This window comes from Sander lucioperca, chromosome 12 (genome assembly GCF_008315115.2).
Source record: "Sander lucioperca isolate FBNREF2018 chromosome 12, SLUC_FBN_1.2, whole genome shotgun sequence".
In the NCBI taxonomy this organism is placed as follows: Eukaryota; Metazoa; Chordata; class Actinopteri; order Perciformes; family Percidae; genus Sander; species Sander lucioperca.
In genome coordinates, this window is record NC_050184.1 from 38,415,543 (window position 1) to 38,436,493 (window position 20,951).

Below are 20,951 nucleotides of genomic sequence, written 5' to 3' on the forward strand. Positions count from 1 at the left end.
AGCCATTAATTTAACTTTCTTGTGTGTACCTAGTGCAGCGAAATATGAAGGTTGAACAATAAGGCACTAAGAATGCAGAGGAACAAACTGTAAAACAGCATTATCTGTGGCTTGAGTAAATTAAGTTTAGATATAGTGTACAGTCAGCTTCGTGGGGTCATCAACCTTAAAAACATTCCTCCGCTGCAGCCGCTTTCTGTGTATGTTTTTGAATGTGTGTTGTGAGTCTGTGTAAGTCTGTTAGTGATTTCTCTTCTCACTAGTCCACAGCCAAGACTGAACATCAGAAACAGAGCATTGAGTTCTGGACTTTCCCTCTGTTCAGAGAAACACACGTGCATGTGCACACACGCACGTGCACACACTCGTCCTCTCTGTGCTCAGAAACACACTCCAGCCTGGGAAAGTCACTTGACCCATGACCAGAGCACAGAGTGCTTCCTCTGAAGATGATATCATCAATAATGAGAAAAAGAAATGCAGGCAAAGCACACACATGAAGGCTGAATTTCAATCAGTCTTACTAACAACATGAAGATTAAACTGTAGGACATGAAAAATCTCATCACCAGTACCAGCATTTCTGAGCCATGGCTGGTATGTCGCCAAACCAGTGTGTTTGCGTGAGTGTTTTTAAGTTGTATTTATGAGAAAGACCACGGAGTAGAGATGGAGAACTATAGACAGATAATTATCAATGTACATGCATACACTACATATTTTCATGAATGTTTCCATGTCTAGGGCTGGGTACCCAACTTTGATACTTTTAGGCACTGACCTATATATATAATTACCTCTATAGTATCGAAAAATGCCGTGTCATTCAATACCAAATTTCAATACCTAAAGAGTAAATCTCATCAGCGTCAGTGAGACAATAATCAGAAGCTGAAAAGAAAAAAATGTGTATCCTAATGTGCAATGTTGTAATTTCTTTTTGTTAAAATGGAATATAAAAAATTGGTATCGAAAAAAGTGTCGTTCAGGACCCGGTATCAAATTGATGGCATCTGTACCGGTATTGGTATTGAACATTTTTTAACAATACCCAGCCTAATCCTTAATAGAAGTATTAAACTACTAACTAGCATCCACACATTGGTTAAAACCAAAGTAGACTAAAACAAACTTGTAAAGTGATGGCAGGCTTTGTGCCGTGTTCTTGAGATGAGGTTTGCACTGTATATACAAGAACTCGCCCTTTGTTGTCACAACAACACAGAGACAATCTAGCAATCTGTGCTTGAAATGCAACACCATTACCACAGGACAGTGGCAGACAAATGCCACAGTTTATTTGAAGAGAGAGTCGTTGGTAGCTTCCTATTCCATCTGAAAACAAATGGCCAGACTAGATTAGAAGCACAGTAATAAGCACAAATAAGCACACTGATGGTTCGCAGGTGCAGAAGCAAACATACTTCTGATGTATTGGGTAAATACCAACCCCTAATGTAGCTGATGCAGGCAGAGAGCAAGAACATTATTGAAGAACTAGCAACAGAGCATCCAAAATGTATCCTCATGTTTTATTTCTCAGGAATAGAGATACAGCGAGGTTCCTTCAAACAGGTTTCCGGAAAGAACAAGAAGCACTTTTCCCTGAACTCCTTGATGCAGGATGACAGAGAATGGTTGATGCCAACTGTCAGTCAACTTTCAAAGATTCAGATCAAAGCTGCCAAGAGGTGTAAGACACCTCATCATCAGGCTATTGAAGATCAGGTGTGAGGACCTACAAAGACTATTCACTCTTGTTCTTTACATGACTGGTTGAGCAATCGTTCTCCAAGTGCAAAATTGAATTTGTGCCGCACCGTCGCTCAATTAGCGATTAGCCTGTTGTGTTCATAAAGCATTGACAGGCCAGGGCTTTCTGATAAGCCCTGCATCGTAATGTTAAAGACCACCAATGGAGACCTGACACTCCAGTCTATAAGGGCCCTGATAAAACCCTAATGGTATTAATCCCAAACAGATGGCTTTTAACAGAGTGAGCCAGAAAACTAAGTTAGCTAAGGGGCCTGTCTGAGATACAGGGCCACCTGCAGTTCCCAGGACCATGCTTCTCAGCAATGCACTCAATTTACATCCAGCCAATTCAGCTTCCCATGTGAGCACACTCAGATTTCAATCCAAGTAAAGACATTCCTATCAAATTGATTTTGATAGTTTGGCAACAAACATACAGTGTGCTTGAACGCAGCTTAGGAGGTCCCACATTCAGGATGTTCTGTATTATCTGTTGAACAGGAAAACACACAGTAGTGCAGTGATAGCATGAATACACATTTATTTGCAAATGCGATGCAAATGCAAGAGCATCTATTGAAACATCGCAAAAGACCCAAAATATCAGTAGGTACAGTGCGTTCAGAGTGAGCATATTAGAGCTGAACAACAACTGACTGACTACATGTTGAATGATAGCGCAATATAACACCCTGATAGCTCTGAATAGGTGAAACTAAAGTGTGGGGAAACATGATGAACAACGCTTGAGTTAATGCCAAGTTATGCTTAGTCACTACTAGGGATGAGCGAGTACAGCATTATATGTATCTGTATCTGTATCTGTTAACCATATGAATTATCTGTATCTGTATCTGTACTCGGACTGGGCGGGGCCTAACCCGGAAGTGGACGGGATTTAACCCGGAAGTGGGTTGGGTTGTCTTGAAATGGGCGGGGCTTTATTTTTTTTATGAAATACAGCAAGAAAGTGTCAGACACTCAGTGTGTGAAGTAAAAAAAAACTGGTTAGAGCCAGCTGACGGTTTAAAAAAGAAAAAAAATCTCCGACAGGCAGAGACGCAACGCGAGTCGCATTCTACCAAGCACCACGTCTGAACAAACCCCACGTTTACCAGAACTCTACTGGTTAATAAGTAAGTACTACAAACCGAAGTAAAAAACAAACCTGAAGCTGAAGAAACCCTAAACGTTAACGGAAAAGACCCGCGAACCTGAGTGACTGAGGGAGAGACAGAGAGAGAGAGAGAGAGCTGTTCTCTTCTCAGTGTTCTGTGTGTGAGTGAGCAGAGCGGGACACAGCAACACAATAAATCTGTATGTGTGTAGGGGAGGGGCGCTGTGACGACCAGCCTATCACAGAACGCAGACACAGTCAGCTACCCAATGAGGATTTTTATTCAATCCGAGCACAGATATTGACTCGTATTACTCGTATAATACTCGTACTCGGCAAAAGTGCTTTATCTGTACCGGATACTCGTTTCAGCCGAGTATCCGGCTCAACTCTAGTCACTACACGGTCTGGAGATTAGAGGCAAAAACAGAGGCTTTTGAATAAATCTTGGGTGAGCTATGCATGCGTGTGTGTGTGTGTGTGTGTGTGTGTGTGTGTGTGTGTGTGTGTGTTGTTGCTGCACTTATATCTCCTAGGCCTGAAATCCAGCACAGACCCACGGCCACTCTGACACTTCCCTCTCCAAAGAGTAATGTGGTGTAAAAAGAGTAGTATAAGTTTTTCTTCATTAGCACACTGCCACTCTCTTTATAACCACTGAACTGGACTTTAAAGTATCTTCCCCTGATGTCTCCTGACTATTCTTCCTCCAGACTTTTGGCTCTCAAAGACGAGCCTCGCTCGACATTTACTTAAGCAGGAACCTCTTGGCGGTGAAGTTAAAAGAAGTCCAAACATTGGCTTATAAGGCGCGGCTCGTGGGCAAGGTGTTTTATAAAGTACGGCAGACGGATAACATGTTAATGAACGAATGAAGGAAGGGGATGGAAAAGATTTTGTCTTGGCAAACACACAGAAAATCCATTCTGTCTTTAATAATATCCCCCTGGACAATTCCCTCACGAGAAGGCATGCTGGAATGTGCACAAATTAAATTTTCACACCACATTCATTCAGAGACAAAACTTATACTTCAACGGATGTGATCTATTGATCAAAAAGGGATATTTCAATGACATTCTGCAGCACTGTGGTAACTGTACAATTGTTTTTTTTTATTCTTAAGAAGGTTCAGCGATGGCAACTGTAGACGTCTTGTCTGTAAGCAGAGCTGAGGTGGCCACATGTTGATGAATTTGTCACTTATATTAACTCCTATGTCAATACAGTGAGTGGAAATAAACTAAGAACTGATAACCACAAATACGACTTACTGACAATGCCTTTATTGAATAAAGGCATTGTCCACCTAATCAATGTTTGGATTCATCCAGGAGTATTTGAAAAGGCCTGCCCTGCAGTGAAAGATAAGTTCTGATATCGCACCAACCCTGAGCTCCACTAAAGCTGAAGTTTAAACTTTAAAAGGCCAGCGTGCTACATCCCATAAGTCAACACACTGGCTCTGGGGACCCTGACTGCTGTTGACAGGGGGCTACTCTCCAGTACATGACCTTTGATAGGCATCTGGAGCTTTTAAAATGTCTTACAGAGATGAAGCCCAGTCACACACTGCTGATCATAGCCTGAAAAGATAACATGTGGTACTAGAGTGGTAAAAATAGACAATACTCTGAGACTTTGTTGCACTACTCCATATCTAATCAGGGGTTACTATAATGTGTAATTACTGACATAAGAAAGAAACCATTACTTATAAAGATAAATGTTGCTGAGGATTTGGGGTGCCTGTCTTTGCCATCTTGGGTCCCTGCCATCTGGAATCAGAGCTTTGTTTTCGTCATGGCTCGGGCTAAACCAAAATTGGTCTCAGGCGACCAGTGAGGCCTCGGAGTAATCTTTGTGAAACGCTGAAGCAAATTCCGTGAAGCTAAATAGAGCTGGACCCAGGCCGCACATCTGTCAGAAAAACAGACCCTGAATTAATACTTAAACGTTGTCCAAACATGAGGAAAAAACTGCAACCACCAGCTAAAACTATCCACTCCACTAATTTGACCAACAATTTTTTCCTCAAATCAAAAGATTATAATGCTTATTTATCCTTCTAGTTTAATATCTCGGCCTTCAATTTACTCTTGACTGGCTAACGTTCTACAGTTGGCTAGTGCTGATTTTACCGCTTTTCTTCTGACACTATCTGTCCCTGTAGAGCAGTACTCCAACCTTTTTTCCTCTGAGAACTAATTTGACAAAATGAAAGTGGCCAAGAGCTACTCATGTTTTATATTATTAGTAACATTGATTCACATAGCTGATCTCCACCCAACATAGCTGAATAAGCTTCTTTTGTGTGAACATTTACAAAATGTTATCCAACACTAACATTGTGTATCAAAACTTCATCATTCTTAAACATCTTAAATTCAGCAGCATGTGCATGTTTTTTTTCTGTAAGCATTCTCAAGCTCACACTATTAAATTTACATCATACTAATGTCATAGAAAACAAAAAAAATGTATTACTTATTTACTTGTGCTTATTTTCTGTCTGACCCACATATCACTGTATCACATCACTTCCCTTCATCGTTTGTAGTTCACATGCATTTACAGTAGTCAGTTAGTGAGATGACTGGCACTGCATGGAGTCAACAAAAGAGGTGCATGCTGCAGTGTATCCACTTACAGTAGGTTCACTCTTATGGAGTCATTTGAATGTTCATCTGTTTTTTTCTGACATTCATGTCAGAAAAAAACTGCTTCACAAAGGTAAGTATAGACCCAAACAAAGCAGACATTTTCAGAGCTACTAGGTTCCAGCAATGCTGTGAATGCTGTTGAGATTTTAGCTGGACATCATTTTGGAGGTTTAAATTCTCCATCTCCATCTCCATCTCCACAGGATTGACACACAACAGTTCAGCCATCTCATTTTCTCAGAGAAAACAAATGAAAGCGAATAAAGGGGAACAACTTTTGGTAAAACAGTACACAGACATAAGTTTCTTATGCACAAAGCCACTCCCTAAAACAAAGCAGCAGGGTCACATTAATTCACATTCTAGCCGTCTTATTACTTTTTTGTAGCTCACTTCACTTGAATGAATTATACCATATAGCATCCTGCTTTAGGACATTTATCATTTGTCCCTCTTCCTTATTTTTTTTCCATCTCTGTTTTCGGTTAACAGGAGGGACAGCCACAAAAAAAATCTTACATTAAATGATTGTGCACTTTGCGTGACCTATTACTGCTGCTTCAATCAATGCCTGTTTTTACTTTAGGGCTGCAAATAACAATTATGTTCACTAATCAATTAATTAGTTGATATTGAAAAAGATTTAAATAGGTGGAAAATGAGGACATGTGTCAATTGTACTCGATATTACCTCATTTGAATTATGTTTCAATGGGTAAAATGTATTAATTAACACATATTAGTATAAAAAACTCCATTGTATTAGACGATTATTAGATACAAAGCTGTGCTGATGAGTACACCAATGTCTGTTTGTCAGTGGTCTTAGCTGTTCAGTGGTCAGGGGTCAGAGTTTGGCTGGACTGATAGAGGGAGGGAGGGGGAGGAGTGGGCAGGGCTGGACATAACACTCTCCTCCCAGCTGTGTCCTCACTAACCCCTCACTTCCTGCCCACTCACACCCTCACAGGCACAGTTGCAATTACAGCACGGTGGCTGCAAGAACACAAGATTTGGTTATTTAGCTTCACAAACCAACCAGCCCACCAGCCCCATTCACTCTGCTCTCACTGATTTAAACCGTGTGAGGGAGTCCAGACCTTGAACTGTGTGACTGTGAGCTAAACATCCAGGAATTCCTATTGCCTCCATCTCCTTTTAAGCACAATGCACAACATGAACCCAGGGCCACCATTTCGCTTTGACAGAGACCAATGTAACAGGAATATTAGGAGCTAATTCCTAAAATAGGAAAATGTCTGCTGGTGACTACATGGTACTGTTTGTTGAGAACTAGAGCATGCTTTTTTTTCTTTTAGCCGTTCTGTCTTTAAATATTGAGTAACAGAATTAAGCAAGGGAGCATTAAGCAACATTAAATGAGATAGTATGTGTGGGCCAGATGCTGGAGCTACAATAAAAACATACAAGACTTTAGTTTCACTGTGCAGTTATATAAGCATCTGCTAATATTTACTACACTGTTTTTACCACTGTCCTTCCCTGTTTAACTCAGGGAACTTCAACCATATACAATATTGACTTTTACTACAAAGCATACAGATCAATATGGGTACAAGAACAACAGGTTATAGTTTAAACAGCAGAAATGCAAGAGTAGTTTGGTAACTGCTTCAACTTAAATTTTGACTTCCATGAGCTGCTAAGGATGAGCTAATACTAAACTCATGCATGTAACACATCCGCCTCCCGGGCCATCTTCAGGAAAAGTCACATGTGTCATGTTTGTGAAGCCTGAGCATCACGGGAATAAAAGCATAGGGGTTGAGTTTCAACATATAGTTTGAAAACTACAAACTGAAACTGCTACTGTAAATGACTTAGTGTTCAGGCCTTTTTATTTATTATATCCTGATCATCTCTGCTCAGCCCTTAAAGGTTAAACATACCATAACAAAGAGGAAATGTGATTCAGGTATATTGAATGGTGAAGGAAATGTAGAGTCTAGCAGCTATGGCTCTTCTTTACAACATGAAGGTGCTCGTGACACTTAATCCTTAACAAAGGAAACAGTGCCGTCTTTCTGCCACCTTAAAAAGAAAGGGCTTTTATTTTTTCCATGTGAAGAGGGAGCGTGAAACAATATGCTTTTTGAGCTTTCTGCACAATTCAGCGGGATGATCCTGTGAAGACTCAAGTTGAGTAGAACTTCCTTTGGGTTAACCATGAGTGTGTGAAATTACATCATGGGACCGGGGTCTTGGTGTTGTATCTGACATCATTCACTAGAATGTGAATAAGACATGCTGTAAGACCCCAAGGCTCGTACAGCTGTACAACAGGAAAACTGTCTACACTGATTGGACAAAATCATTAGGATGATCTCCTCTTTCCATTTAATAAGCAGATCAGATGACAGTCAAAGAGGCTGAGCAGGTTAAATAGGGCCTGTAATGTCTTTGACAATAGAGACATGAGTTGTTCACAGTGGTGTGTATTTCAGTGGCAGGTTTGTACACTGATAGTAAACATGTTTTTTAATTACTGCTTCACTCCAGTAATGCATTCACACACCAGCCCGATATATGCTGTGGTTGTTTTAACGTTGTAATTGTAACTGGGATAGTGGGATAACAAGACAGTTGGCTACTGGTGTGACAGTGACCTTTGACAGAAAGACATTCACCTTCCTGTCACGAGCACTGGGATAGGGGGCACAAAGTGCAACAGAATCCAGAGTAAAACTGCCCTTAAAAGCCTATGGGCTTGCATGCCACACAGATCAACATTTAACGCCGCTAATGGATTCCTAATATATTATCTCTTGGCTGTCCGCCATGGCAGTTCAGCCTTAACAGTATTTACTTTTGCAGAGAGATAAATTGTTAGTAAACCATGAGCTGTTATTAGAAGCCTGCACTTCCTCATCCCCGACTCGCACAGCTATTATTAGTCTGGCTATTATTTGCCTTATTATCGCGGCTGTATTTTAAGAGCAACATTTCGCTTATCGCTAATCCTAATTGCTCCCAACCATGGTGGTGAAGTTATCCGGGTTTGTATCATTGCCTCTGGTTGTAATAGAATAACTGGATGAGTCACAAGCTCTCTCCCTCTCTGATAAGGGGGTGGGGTTGTGGGTGAAAGGGGGATATATCATTTGAGCCAGAGCATTGTTTGGCACCTACAGCATCTGATGATGGGTTCTCACCATTTGATAACAGCCAAGTGAGCCGCTCTGATCCATGCAGCTCACGCAGACAGACACAGATCACACACTTCACTTCTCCTGGCCTGTGTGTGTGTGTGTGTGTGTATGTATGTGTACATAACGTGTGTACACTGGACACCAGATTCATTAAATATAAATAGGGCTGTGTATCAAACTTCAATACTTATTGAGTGCTGACCAAAATCTGTCTGTAGAGTCACATATTGATGAGTGTCAAATATTAAATGTTGGCATAAAATGCATTATATTTAGTCGTCTTTATTTATTGTTTGATCACATTATGTTGTGATCTAAATTAAGAAACAATTTAAAAAAAATCTTATTTCATCTAAAACAGTTACTTTTAGGCTGTATTTAGTTCTTTATTATTGCTGATGCTTAAGAGATCAAACTAAAGATTTTGTTTTTATTCCTTAAACTAAGCATCTAAAAGTTGTTTTGGTATCAGTACCGAAACTCAGTTATCATATGGGCACCGGTATCGGTAAAACTATATAAAGTGAAAACTATACCCAGCCCTAAAAATAAGCCACTGTGAACTTTTTTTAAAGATTAATTTTTGGGCATTTTTAGGCCTTTATTTCCACAGGACAGATGAAGACATGAAAGGGGAGAGAGAGGGGGAATGACATGCAGCAAAGGGCCGCAGGTCGGAGTCAAACCTGCGGCCGCTGCATCGAGGAGTAAACTTCGATATATGTGCGCCTGCCCACCAAGTGAGCTAACCTGGCCACGCCACTGTGAACTCTAATAGTTAAAACATATATCTTGTAGATCCAGAGTGATAATACTTGAAAGATATAGATCCAACACGGCACATTTTTTAGTTTCAATACCACTCAGAGAGTACATGTGAGTATCAGACACAGCCCTTGTCAAACTTTCCAAGCAAACATCATAAATAATTGCATAAAGGTTAAGGTAGCCTGTGTGGTTGCTTTAAGGTTTCTCTAAGGTAACACCAATGTTCTGGCCTAAATGCATTATGCACGGTCAGTCATGCATGTGACATTTCATTGATTGGTATCTTTTTCACCAGTGTTAAGCAGAGGGATCAGTATGTTTCCACTAGTCCCACATTTGTTGACCCCATAACAATCTGCCAGAGGAACAGGTTTTTCCTCTATTGCCAGATCAGCACACAATAACAAAAGCAGACTAGATTCGAGACTTCACTCTCTTCTTGACCTGCCTGTCAATAGCTCACTCTTCAAAGGACTTCATTTGGGATTTGGTTATCCAAATATATCCTGCTAGACACAAAAGAACAAATTCAGTGTAGCTCCTTGATAATCCATGTATGACATATTGCACGCAGGCTGGTTATAAATTCTTAGAACTAAACAATGACACGGTAAGTCACATAATCCCCCTTAAGACATATAGGCGTATGGACACACAGCTGTTCATACTTAACTCACGGAAATACATATATCAAAGCAAAACCTCTCTTCCCACAAGAGAGAGTGACATAATAAAAACACGAGGGACATGTGGTGTCTCACAGGGAAGCACTCTCTGAGGGCCAAATGAATCTGTTTTGGACCATATTATGTGTGTGCGTGAGTGTACTGGCTCGTACGTGTCTGAGTTACAGCCAGAGTCTGAGTGCTTGGCGCCACTAGATGAAGCCATAACTCAGGTGACTGAACAAAAGTAGAACAATGCAAACAATCAAAAGGCTGCTGGTCGACCAACTGTCAAAACTTAGAAGTAAAACAGCTGAATTAACGTCAGCTGTCAGAGAAACTCACAGTAGACTTTTTAAACCAAATGCAGTTAAAGGGACGAAGCATGCCAAATCCCAGTAAGCAGAAGTGAAAACGAGGAAATAATGAATGACCCTTCTGTGGACAAGTTGCACTGGAGGGACTTAATATCCATATAGAGTTTCCAACAACTTGACTCACTTAGCAGTCAGTAAAGTGTCTTGCACTTTACAATAATTTGATGGAAAAAAGTAATTATGTGAGTGAAATGAAGACAGATGAAGTTATTTAAAAGTAAAATTGTATAGATTATAACCTGTTGCTCTAAACTAGATAGATTTCTTTGGTTTTTGAGTGAAATCCTCCTTTGCAATGAGAAGAGGATTTAAGAATAAATATTAAACTAATCATATAGAATGACTATTCATGAAAAGTATTAGTTTTGGACTATAACTTTCCAACAACCTACAGCCAATTCAATTTGAGAAAAATGTTTATCATAGAAATGAAATATTCTTGCACAATACTACAAGCTACGTAGTCATGAAAGTTTGATATCTTTCCACCGGAGGTGTGTATTCAGGGTGGTAGCTACCACTGAGGAAATAAGTGTCAGGACTTGAGTGCAGCCCTAGTCACTCTTGTCTAAGTAAAAAAAATTCATTCTAACCAGACGCCATCTGTGAGAATGAATTAGGTCCCTCCTGAAGGATAGTGGCGGCACTTCGAAGTGAAAACAGCAGTTAAACGTTCTACTTCCTGAGCGCAGCTTCATCTCTCTGTAGTTGTCAGAGGAGGCCCTTCAGAGCAGAGCGGGGAAACATGGAGATCTATGGAAACAATCCCCATGAGTAGCGTGAGCTCAATCTCAGCCCGTTGAGAAATAAAAGGCCACTCAATCTGAGGGAGATTTTGTGAAAATGGAATTATGACTCAGAGAAAAAGTGGGAGAAAAGTGGAAAGAGAGAAGAGACTGGCAGCTCTTTTACAGCTGGGTGCGTCAGCAAGGCATTATTTCACACATCTGTGGCCGTCCCCTTGTCACCACTGTAACCCCCCCCCCATGCCTCCCCTGCTTCATCGTGGAGGTCCCTTACAAAGACCCCTTTTGTCCTTGCCATCATCGGTCTCACATCTTCTCAGCTCTGAACCTACATCAACATCTCCGCAGGGAAAATACAAATAAAGGAAAAAACAAGTCTGGGACACAGAAACGGCTGGAGGATGATGAGGTCCCAGAAGAACAAACCAGCTTTCCCAGATCACAGTCTGGCCATGTGATACCAGGAACCACAGAGTTTGTGTGAGCTCACGTGTCTGATACAGAGGGTGTGACAGACTGAATGGAGTCCTTCTGTATTCACAAAACTAGTAGCTTGAAGCCAGACACCTGTTGAGTCGGAGAGCTGACTACACGATACACTGTGCTGCTCTTGAGGGTGAAAATCGCCTGGAAATTCCTCTTTAAAAGATTTATGTGTACACATGAGTTTGATATGGCTGATGACAGCATTAAACAACCCCAAGCAAACCGGACATCCTTTCCTCAATCTCTATTAAAAACCTATGAGTCCAAGAGAGAGAGAGAGAGAGAGAGAGAGAGACACACAGAGAGAGAGAGAGAGAGAGAGAGAGAGAGAGAGAGAGAGAGAGAGAGAGAGAGAGAGAGAGAGAGAGAGAGACAGAGAGAGAGAGAGAGAGAGAAACCCTCTAGCCGAACAGTGCGAGGCCCATGGCCCATCAATAATTATTTAGAGAACTGGAACGTACTGTGTTGGGGGTCCAAGCCTGCAGGCAGGGCAGCAATCCATCATCAGAAGACCAATGCAACCAACCAGGGCTGGAGTACATAGAGGCAACAGACCAATGTGCCTGTAGTCACACTGTCTAATCTGAGGCATAAGTACTTAACACACAAGCTCACTGGACCAGTGGAGTTATGTCAATATTGCCTTATTCAGAGTGGCTCCATATTCATCTGGTTGCTTAATAGTGATAGTTGGTAGAGAAAACCAATCACATCTCTCTAGAGATTTGCAGAGTTTAACCCATGTGTGATTTTGGAGTTATTTTGTGGCATTGCCTTCAAACATAACCACTTCAAACAGGAAAGAAAATCATGTATTTAAGTTTGTGACATGATTCTTTCATTCTTGTTAGGGTGAAAAGGCCTCTGAAACAGCATGTATGCCATTATGGGACACTAACATTCCCCACTGAAAAAACATACTCTACACTACACAGCTTTTACCGACAGGTTGATCTGTGGTAGCAATTAAATGGCAGGAAAATTGTGGGATACATGAATATAAAGGTGAATAACCCTTTTTCATAGCCATAGAAGGGGGGTCACAGGTGTAACATAAAATAAAAACATTAACAATGGCTTCATTCTATTTAAGTGTTCCAGTAAGCCATAACAGTGTGACAGTAAGCCAGTATGCACAATACCAGAACCCTGAAACTGAAGCAGCTAAATGGAATTCAGCCATCATTGGTTTTGATTATTTAAATTGTGCTTCTCCTACTGTGACATTTCAAAATGTCTCCTGTGTAAATGGCCTATTGTATCAATGAGCATGACTGGACAACAGTCAAAAAACTAGATTTGAAAGGTTTGGTGCTAAAATTATTAGTTTATTATTTAATACTAGATCAATAGAAAAATTATCAACAAAAAAAACAAAAAAAACGATGAAGACATCATTCTGTCAAGAAAGAATACCAAACATTCTCGGGTTCCAGTCTCTAAAATATCATGGTTTGCGCCTTTTCTTTGTTTTATATTTTTTAAACTTTAACTTTTTAAAGTTTTTTTAAACAAGCACTTGGAAACATTTGTTTTACTCTTTTCTGACATATCATGGAATAATCAAATAATTGTAAACATAGTTGTGGTCCTACAAAAGGTCATTTGTTACTTCTATTTTGGAGGTTTAGTAGATTCATGAATAGTTTTTGAACAATTTAATAATATAATCTGATACAGTGTAAATCTTATTACCACAAACACACTGCACATTATAAGAACATTAGTGAGGATCTTATATCACAAAAATATTAAAGAGACAAAACTAATGAAGAAAGTCTTCCAATGTTATGGGAGTAGTGGAAGCCATTATGCAGTAAATGTCTAGTTCTGTTTTTATTTTTTTCTAAGTGATCATCCTGTTTTCCATCAAATTCATTGCACAATCCGAGGATCCCACCCCACCCTGTTTCATTTGACTACAATAGTCTCCTTGTTTTAGGGAATTGCGGCCTGAATGGCACCATGCTACATTATCATGATATTCCTCCACAATGCAGCTAAACGGGCTCATTCAACCCAGATGACCTTCCACAAACCCCAACAGAGTTGCCAATAGCTGCCCTACAGCACAAAACATAGGCTCATTAAAAATCTCATTTGAAAAACTGCAGAGATCTAAAGCACCATCTACTTTTAGTACGGCACCTTTGACATGGAAAAGTGGTTGAGGAGTCTGTACAATGTTTGTCCTATATTGATGGGAAGAGAAAGTAGGGCGTTTCCACTTGTGAATACAGTAACAACATTGTGCTCAATTGTATGGTGATAATAGTGGGCCCTGCCGAGCACGGGTCTGAGACATGTGTCTTGTTTTCTCATGAATATAAATGTTCACTGTCATTTTCAGAGATGGTTGTATAGCAGCAACTAAGGTACAAAAAGAGAGTTTACGAGCATGTTTTTTTTTTTTGGATTGATTCACAGTTTTTCAAGTCTGTCTTAAAACAATACTCACATGTCCAAATGTACAGTAAATTAGTTTGATGTTGATGTTGATGTTGATGTGACTTCAGTGTGATGTTGAACAAAATCCACAGTCCTCGATTTATAAAAATGCATTGCGTTTAGCCAAAACTGATAAGAGGCTTCAGCAGTCGGACATAACAAGTCAGCATTAGTCTCTTTAGTGTAAAATTGTAATGGGAATTTTGTACTAAAAAGACCCTAAGTTTGGAAGATTCCCAATTGATTTGTCTAACTCTTGTTGAATATTTGCATAACTTTGACTGAACTTTGTATATTTTTCACAAAGCTTTTATCTTCCACCACTTACATTGAAATTGCTTCAAGAAGCAACCAGTATGGACAAGAAGAACTATTACAGCATATTCTACTGAATATTTGATTGTGAGTATTTTATTAAGACATACTTGAAAACATGTGAACCTATCCTTAGGTGGTAAGTGTTAAGAATGACTAAAAGGTGCTTAGTTATTTCACTACTAGTTGTATGAGACCATTGTTGGCAATGTTGCAAATCAATGAGCAGGAACACTTAATGGCAATATTGGATTTTCTGGATCAATATAATGAAGCTCTGTCCGATGTTTAATGTACAAGAACAGCCATCTTCATGTATTATTACCTCCGCCAAGGAGGTTATGTTTTTGGTTAGGTTTGTCCGTTTATTTGTTTGTTTGTCTTTCAGCAGGATTACGGAGAAACTACTGGTCCAATTTTCATTAAACTTGATAGAAGGGTGTTTCATGGGCCACAAAAAAAAAACCTTAAATTTTGGAACGGATCCAAATTACGGGGTGGATACACAAATCCTTTTTCGCTTTTGTTAACATTGCGAGATAGGGCATTTGTGCTGCATTCATGTGGTGTCAGAATAATCGGAAAAATGAGTTCCCAACTGGGAAAATTCACACTGCATTAACATTGTAAGATAGGGCATGCCTTGGCGGAGGTCTGTATTCTCTAAGCGCCTGTCTAGTTTAATCTGTAAATACTGTACATTATCAACAGAATTTCCAGAAAATGTACAATATCCCTATCAGGGCTGCAAGTCACGATTATTTTCGTCATTGATTAAGTGTCTTTTTTTCTTGAATAATAGATTTGTAATTTTGTCTATAAAATGTCAGAAATATGTGAAAGATCACACCACAATTTCCAAGAGCCCAAGGTGACATTTTTATATTTCTTTCTTATTCATTCAGTTTACAATTAAGTGAAATACAAAAAGCAATAGTCACATTTAAACTCACATACCTGCAAATGTTTGCTTGAAAACGATAATTGGTTACCAAAATATTTGCATATTAATCGTGTGAGCTCTAATCACTAGACAGATGTTGATCACTGTATATCACAATCACGATCACAATATAAAAGGAAATGTACACACCTAACAGACACAAGCAAATATCTCCCTCCATTATTTTTTTCAGACCGAATCTATTGCTCTGCGTTATTTCTGCTTACCTGTTTGAAAATGAACTTGTACTCTTGGTTGAGCTGCCAGGCAGTCACTAGGTGTATGGTGGACAGCACAGCTCCACTAACCACAGCAGCTCTCATTCTGACTGGCAGCAGCGTGTAGATAATGTAGATGAAGAAGACCGTCCACCAGATGCCCTCTGAGGCACTGGGAGGGTACACCATCAGCACCCCAAAAACCTGCACTACAATCAGCACCCCGATCACTAGGTAGCTCACAATCCACATGTAGTCCTGGTGGAAGCCGTTGCGGTTGCACACCACCATCATGGCCAGGAAGAGAGCCATGGCCACAGACAGTACTGAGACGTAGGCCACATGAGGGGTCGTGTTGATGCAGTGGAAGGCCAGCATGACCCCACACACCACCACCAGCACCCCCATGAGCATGGTCAAAGAGCTCTGGTTGAGCCTGAAGAAGTAGCGCTGGTACAGACGCTCCAGCTTGGCGGACTGAAATTTCTTAGATTGGAAAACCCACATAACCCGCATCCAGCAGTCTGCTGCAGTCATCGCCTTGCAGCCACCCTCTGCTAATTCCCCTAATTCCTCCTCTTTTCTGCCCTTCAGCTCGCCATCTTCAAAGCCCAGGTCCACAGCCTTTAGACCTAGATCACCCCCACCCATCCTCTTCCCATAGTGGTCCTCCTGCCAGCCACAGCGCAAGCCAAAGTTGCCCCCACTGGTGCCTGCTCCACAATGGTAATGCTGGGGCGCCACATTAGGGAGCTCCAGGTCCTCATGGTCCCTCAGGCAGCTCATGTAGTGTGGGTTGCACAGCGACGAGCTGTCCTTCCTCTTTTTGCCATTGCGCTCTCCCCATGCTGTCTTTCGCTCATCCACTCTGCTTACAAAGAGGTCTCTGGCCCACGACATCCTAAACAAAACACGTTGACGTTAAGAGAACATACACACAGGAAAACTTCACAAAAAACAAAGTTGAGTTTAATCAATTTAAGAGATAATGGCATAGAGAGATGAGGATAATCTTACCTGTGTGGGCTTTATTGTGTGTAGCAACACTGCACTCTTTGGCCAGGCCACTAGTTTATCCCAGCAAGCACACACCATGAGCTCAGACTGGCCCGAGGCATCAGAAGTGTGTCTGTGTTTGAGCTGTCCTCTTTGTAGAAACAGTCAGTGTATCAGCCCTATACACCACCAAGTGCCTCTATAGACCACCTGTTTTCCTGGGTAAAACACACAAATACACATAATGTTGTTGAGCTAACGCCGCCTGAGGAAATATCACCCGAGGGTCAAGATCATTACGGATATATACACATCAAGGAATCACACATTTGTCACATCACATCTGTTGTTGGGGTTACTGTGTTTATTTAGGTTTGCATGTGCATGTCTTTGTCTATGATTCTCTGGCAGAAAGTTTGACAATCAATAGCGGAGACAAGAAATAATATCTAGCAAATGGCTTGTCCGTTCCACTCTCCCTCGTCAACTTCACCCACCAGCCTGAGACAGCATTTCCATGAAAATGATTTGCTGTTGTGTTTACAAAACACTGGCTTGTGACAACAAAATCTCCTCCAATTATTTCCTCATGCAGTGGTTGCCACTAGTCAATTTTGCCATCAAACCATAATGTTAAACACAGTCCAATTTCAACAAACTCTCCACTGATTTCTGGATTTACCATAGGGGGCTTTTGGAGGAGACTTAACTCTTCTTGGTGGATAGCACTTTGCTATGTTCTATCACTGCAATCTGCCCCTGACATCTTGAGTGGGCAAGAATGGGTGTGCTCTATTTGACAACAAAGGCCTACTGAGTGGGCACCATCAGAGATCAAGAGCTCTCCAGTTCAGATTAAATTGTCCATGCTTCCCCCATTAGCTTTGATGACTCACTATAGCTGGTTTCTGGCAGCACATGTCAAGGACACTGCTAACCTCTAAACTTAATAAGCAAATCTCTGCCAGGCGGACTGAGCTGAGACTAACAGTGGTAAGAGCGCACAAGAACTTCACTCATGGCCATGTTTACAATCACCAGCAGCTTGTTATATGAGTTGCTCAACCAATACCACAAAAAAAAAATTTAATTGAAATGGTTGTTCAGATAAACAGTGGGTCTGTATTGTGTCTAAAATACATAATTTTAATAAAGATTAGAAAAGTGTTCGTGCTTGGAAAACCTTTTCTTGGACAGCTTTAATTCTAATATAATCTAGTAATAAATAACCCAACTATTATACTAGCGCTACAATCTTTATATTTCATTTTATCGATTTAGAATATGACCCAGTCTGGGATAATGCAAAAATATGACCAGTTCACCTTCTGCTCCGAGTTTACAGGCTTCCTGCAGCAATAACCTCACCTTTGATACATTTACGACATGTCAGGCAGCAGCATGCGGCTCTTATGTAATACAATTTTACATGCATGCATCTGCCGTTGAATATTAAGATAATCTGTACCACATATGGGCCGATTGGGGTCAGCCGTCCTGCATGCATTACAAATAAAGGAGATATGATGCTTTCACTTACAGTATTTCTATAGACTGACAATATATTGCTTGTTCTCCACATGATATTGACCAGCAGCCCTCCTGTCACTCATTGCTAACACAGGCCTGATGTAAAAAAAATAAATAAAAAACATGTTTAGCAATTACACGTGCAGGCCCAGACTGTTTGGATGCGGGCAGTCGGCCGAAGCGCATTACATAACAGGACGCTCCAATAGCCTACAGGCGAAGTCGACAGCTCTCCATGTTCAAATGAAGCCTCTTAAACCACACTACACATGGAAACACTGTACCACTGGATACCCTCAAGTCAGCCTGGAGTCTGTAGGCTACAGAAGAGAGTGCAGCTCGACACACATCACCGCCTTTCCCAACTTATCAGGAGTAAAACATTCCATCGGGCAACTTCAATCTTGGCAGTGGATCTCCTGATCGCAGGGATGTGCACTGCAGCCCAGCTTACAGGACTAATGTACAGCTACGGGGTCTACATACTGGGCCTGTCTCCCTCAACATAAACGTGTACGTCATTATGTTTAGACTCCAAACAGGTCACTGCATGGGCGAGAAGAAAATGATGAGAATGCTGTGGGCCAAAATGCAAACAGCTGATTTGCCTGTTAGTCGCGGCTTCACGTTGTAAAAAAAAATGCAATGAATTGCATGTGGCTGCATAATGAATGCTTAGTGTGTACAGTCCCGCAGAACAGTTCAGGCTCCTGAACGCCGTCGCAATCGTCACAGCAAAACACTGTAGTAGGCTACAAGTCAGCTGTTGGCATTATTTTTCCGACTGCTGTATCCTCTTATCCTGCGTTTCAGTTTAGCCGACCCGCAACATATTAACATTGTGCAGAGCAGTTGCCCAACACAGCTGCGGGAAAGCTTAAGAGAGGCAGCGTACTTACCATTGGACATCCTCGTTACATGATAACACCGCAGTGGAGCTCCAGTTTAGCTCCTTGTTCAGCCTTTACGCAGCCGCCGTCACACGCTTCAGATGTGGGTCTGTCCGTCTGGAAGCGGGGAAAACTGCGAATTTGGCCGGACAACCTTCGCTCATCCCAGCCAAAGCTACAGTACAGTACATTCCCACCGCCTCGACCTCCACTACTCTCTCTCTCTCTCTCTCTCTCTCTCTCTCTCTCTCTCTCTCTCTCTCTCTCTCTCTCTCTCTCTCTCTCTCACACACACACAAACACACACACACACACACACACACACACACACACACACACATAGACACACTCACACAAGCTGCTTTCGTGAACACAGGAGTCTCCCTAGAGGTGGGACGAGTGTGTCTCTTCCTGCGTGTTTGTGATTTTTACACCTTTGCTGCAATGTCGTCCATTTGTTCTTAAACTTTTTTTCTCACTATTGCATCAACCTACAGTGTCACCCAAATTATAACACAACACACAGAATAGAAACATACTCTATTTTACTGTCAGTGGCAGAAAACAATATGAAACTCAAGCAGCACATTCAGACGACGTTATAGCAGCACCTAGTGGAGACAATAAATGAATGATCACTGCAAATTTGCCCCCAAAGCAGTCACACTGAAACTACTACAGTGTTTACATTCATTTGAGGAGACCATTTTAACAGTGAAACAATAAAGACAGTAAATAAATATTATCAGGTTTAATGGCTGCACAAACAGCCAGTAAGCAGCCAATCACATGATCCAGTTTAATCTGTAAACCAGTAGGCTAAGGCAACACTGGTGTTGACACAGAAGAATGTGTTGACTCTTCACCCTTTAGAACAGCTACACACCCTGGAAGATCCCACAGGGAACAATAAACATTAGGTTAATGTAGGTTGTTACAGTATACTGCACTGCATAACACACTGAGTATTTTATTTTGCTATAGTAACTATAGTAGGCTTACAGTATAGGCCTACTGCACTATGCTAGACTACTACTACACTAGCCTAATTTTACTAATGATGCAGAGAAATCCAAGTGTCACAGCAGCAGAAGCACAAGAACCGATGCATGGATAAGTATCTTTGAAAAACCTTTTAAAACTAAAATACATAATATACATCATGATGAATCATGAATAAATAAAATTAAAAACTACATACCATATACGACAACATAAATAACATGTATAAAGTGCATTGAGAGCAAAATAGTCACAAATAAAGAGACAAGGAATTTGCAGTAAAAACAATTAAATACGAAAATTGTACTTGCAGGAATTAAATTGGGTAGTGTCGAGTGGGCAAAGTGTGTTGTGTGTGCAGAAAGCAGTGTCAGCAGCGTAAAATATACTTATTGCACTTGTGGCATGTTGTAGTATTGTTTACAGTTATAGTTAGTAGGCCTATAGTGAGTTAATTCTAATACAAAGAATAAACAATGATGTAGTCCTGTCCATTCATGTAGTCATGAATGATCTAATGCTTCTTGTTTTATGTTGCTTTATTGTAGTCTGTGTATTGTATTGTTTTGTCTGTATTTGCTTTTTGAGTTATGAGTTTTGCGTTTTAATGTACATACCTATTGTTGAGTTTGTGTTTTGTACTATCTCATAAGTTTTTCGTTGTTGAGTTTTATGTATTTTATAGGCCCATCTAGGGACGTTATTACAAATTAGCTTAGCTATTAATGCTGTGGTGTGTGCTACATATTTGTCCCTATAGAAATAAACATTAAAATAAAAAATAAACACACAATCTGAGAGTTGTAAAGCCATCTTTAATTTATACAGCTTTGTCCATGTGTAAATATATAAATAAATATAT

The 20,951-nt window shown here is 40.6% G+C and overlaps 1 protein-coding gene across 2 annotated transcripts in view; it reads right to left on the reverse strand.

Moving 5' to 3' along the window:
• LOC116039341 (adenylate cyclase type 6-like) overlaps window positions 1-19,356 on the reverse strand; it is a 32,102-nt gene extending 12,746 nt beyond the window's left edge. Inside the window, exons 1-3 of one of the 2 annotated variants that reach the window (XM_036008316.1) lie at window positions 19,097-19,356; window positions 16,705-16,885; window positions 15,681-16,574 (exon numbers count right to left, since the gene is read on the reverse strand). In XM_036008316.1, the coding sequence (XP_035864209.1) occupies window positions 15,681-16,571 (891 nt within the window). In that variant the 5' untranslated portion in view covers window positions 16,572-16,574; window positions 16,705-16,885; window positions 19,097-19,356. Of the gene's footprint in view, window positions 1-15,680; window positions 16,575-16,688; window positions 16,886-19,096 lie in introns of both variants that reach the window. The other variant, XM_031284095.2, reaches the window with a different exon arrangement.
• Window positions 19,357-20,951: the final 1,595 nt, after the last annotated feature.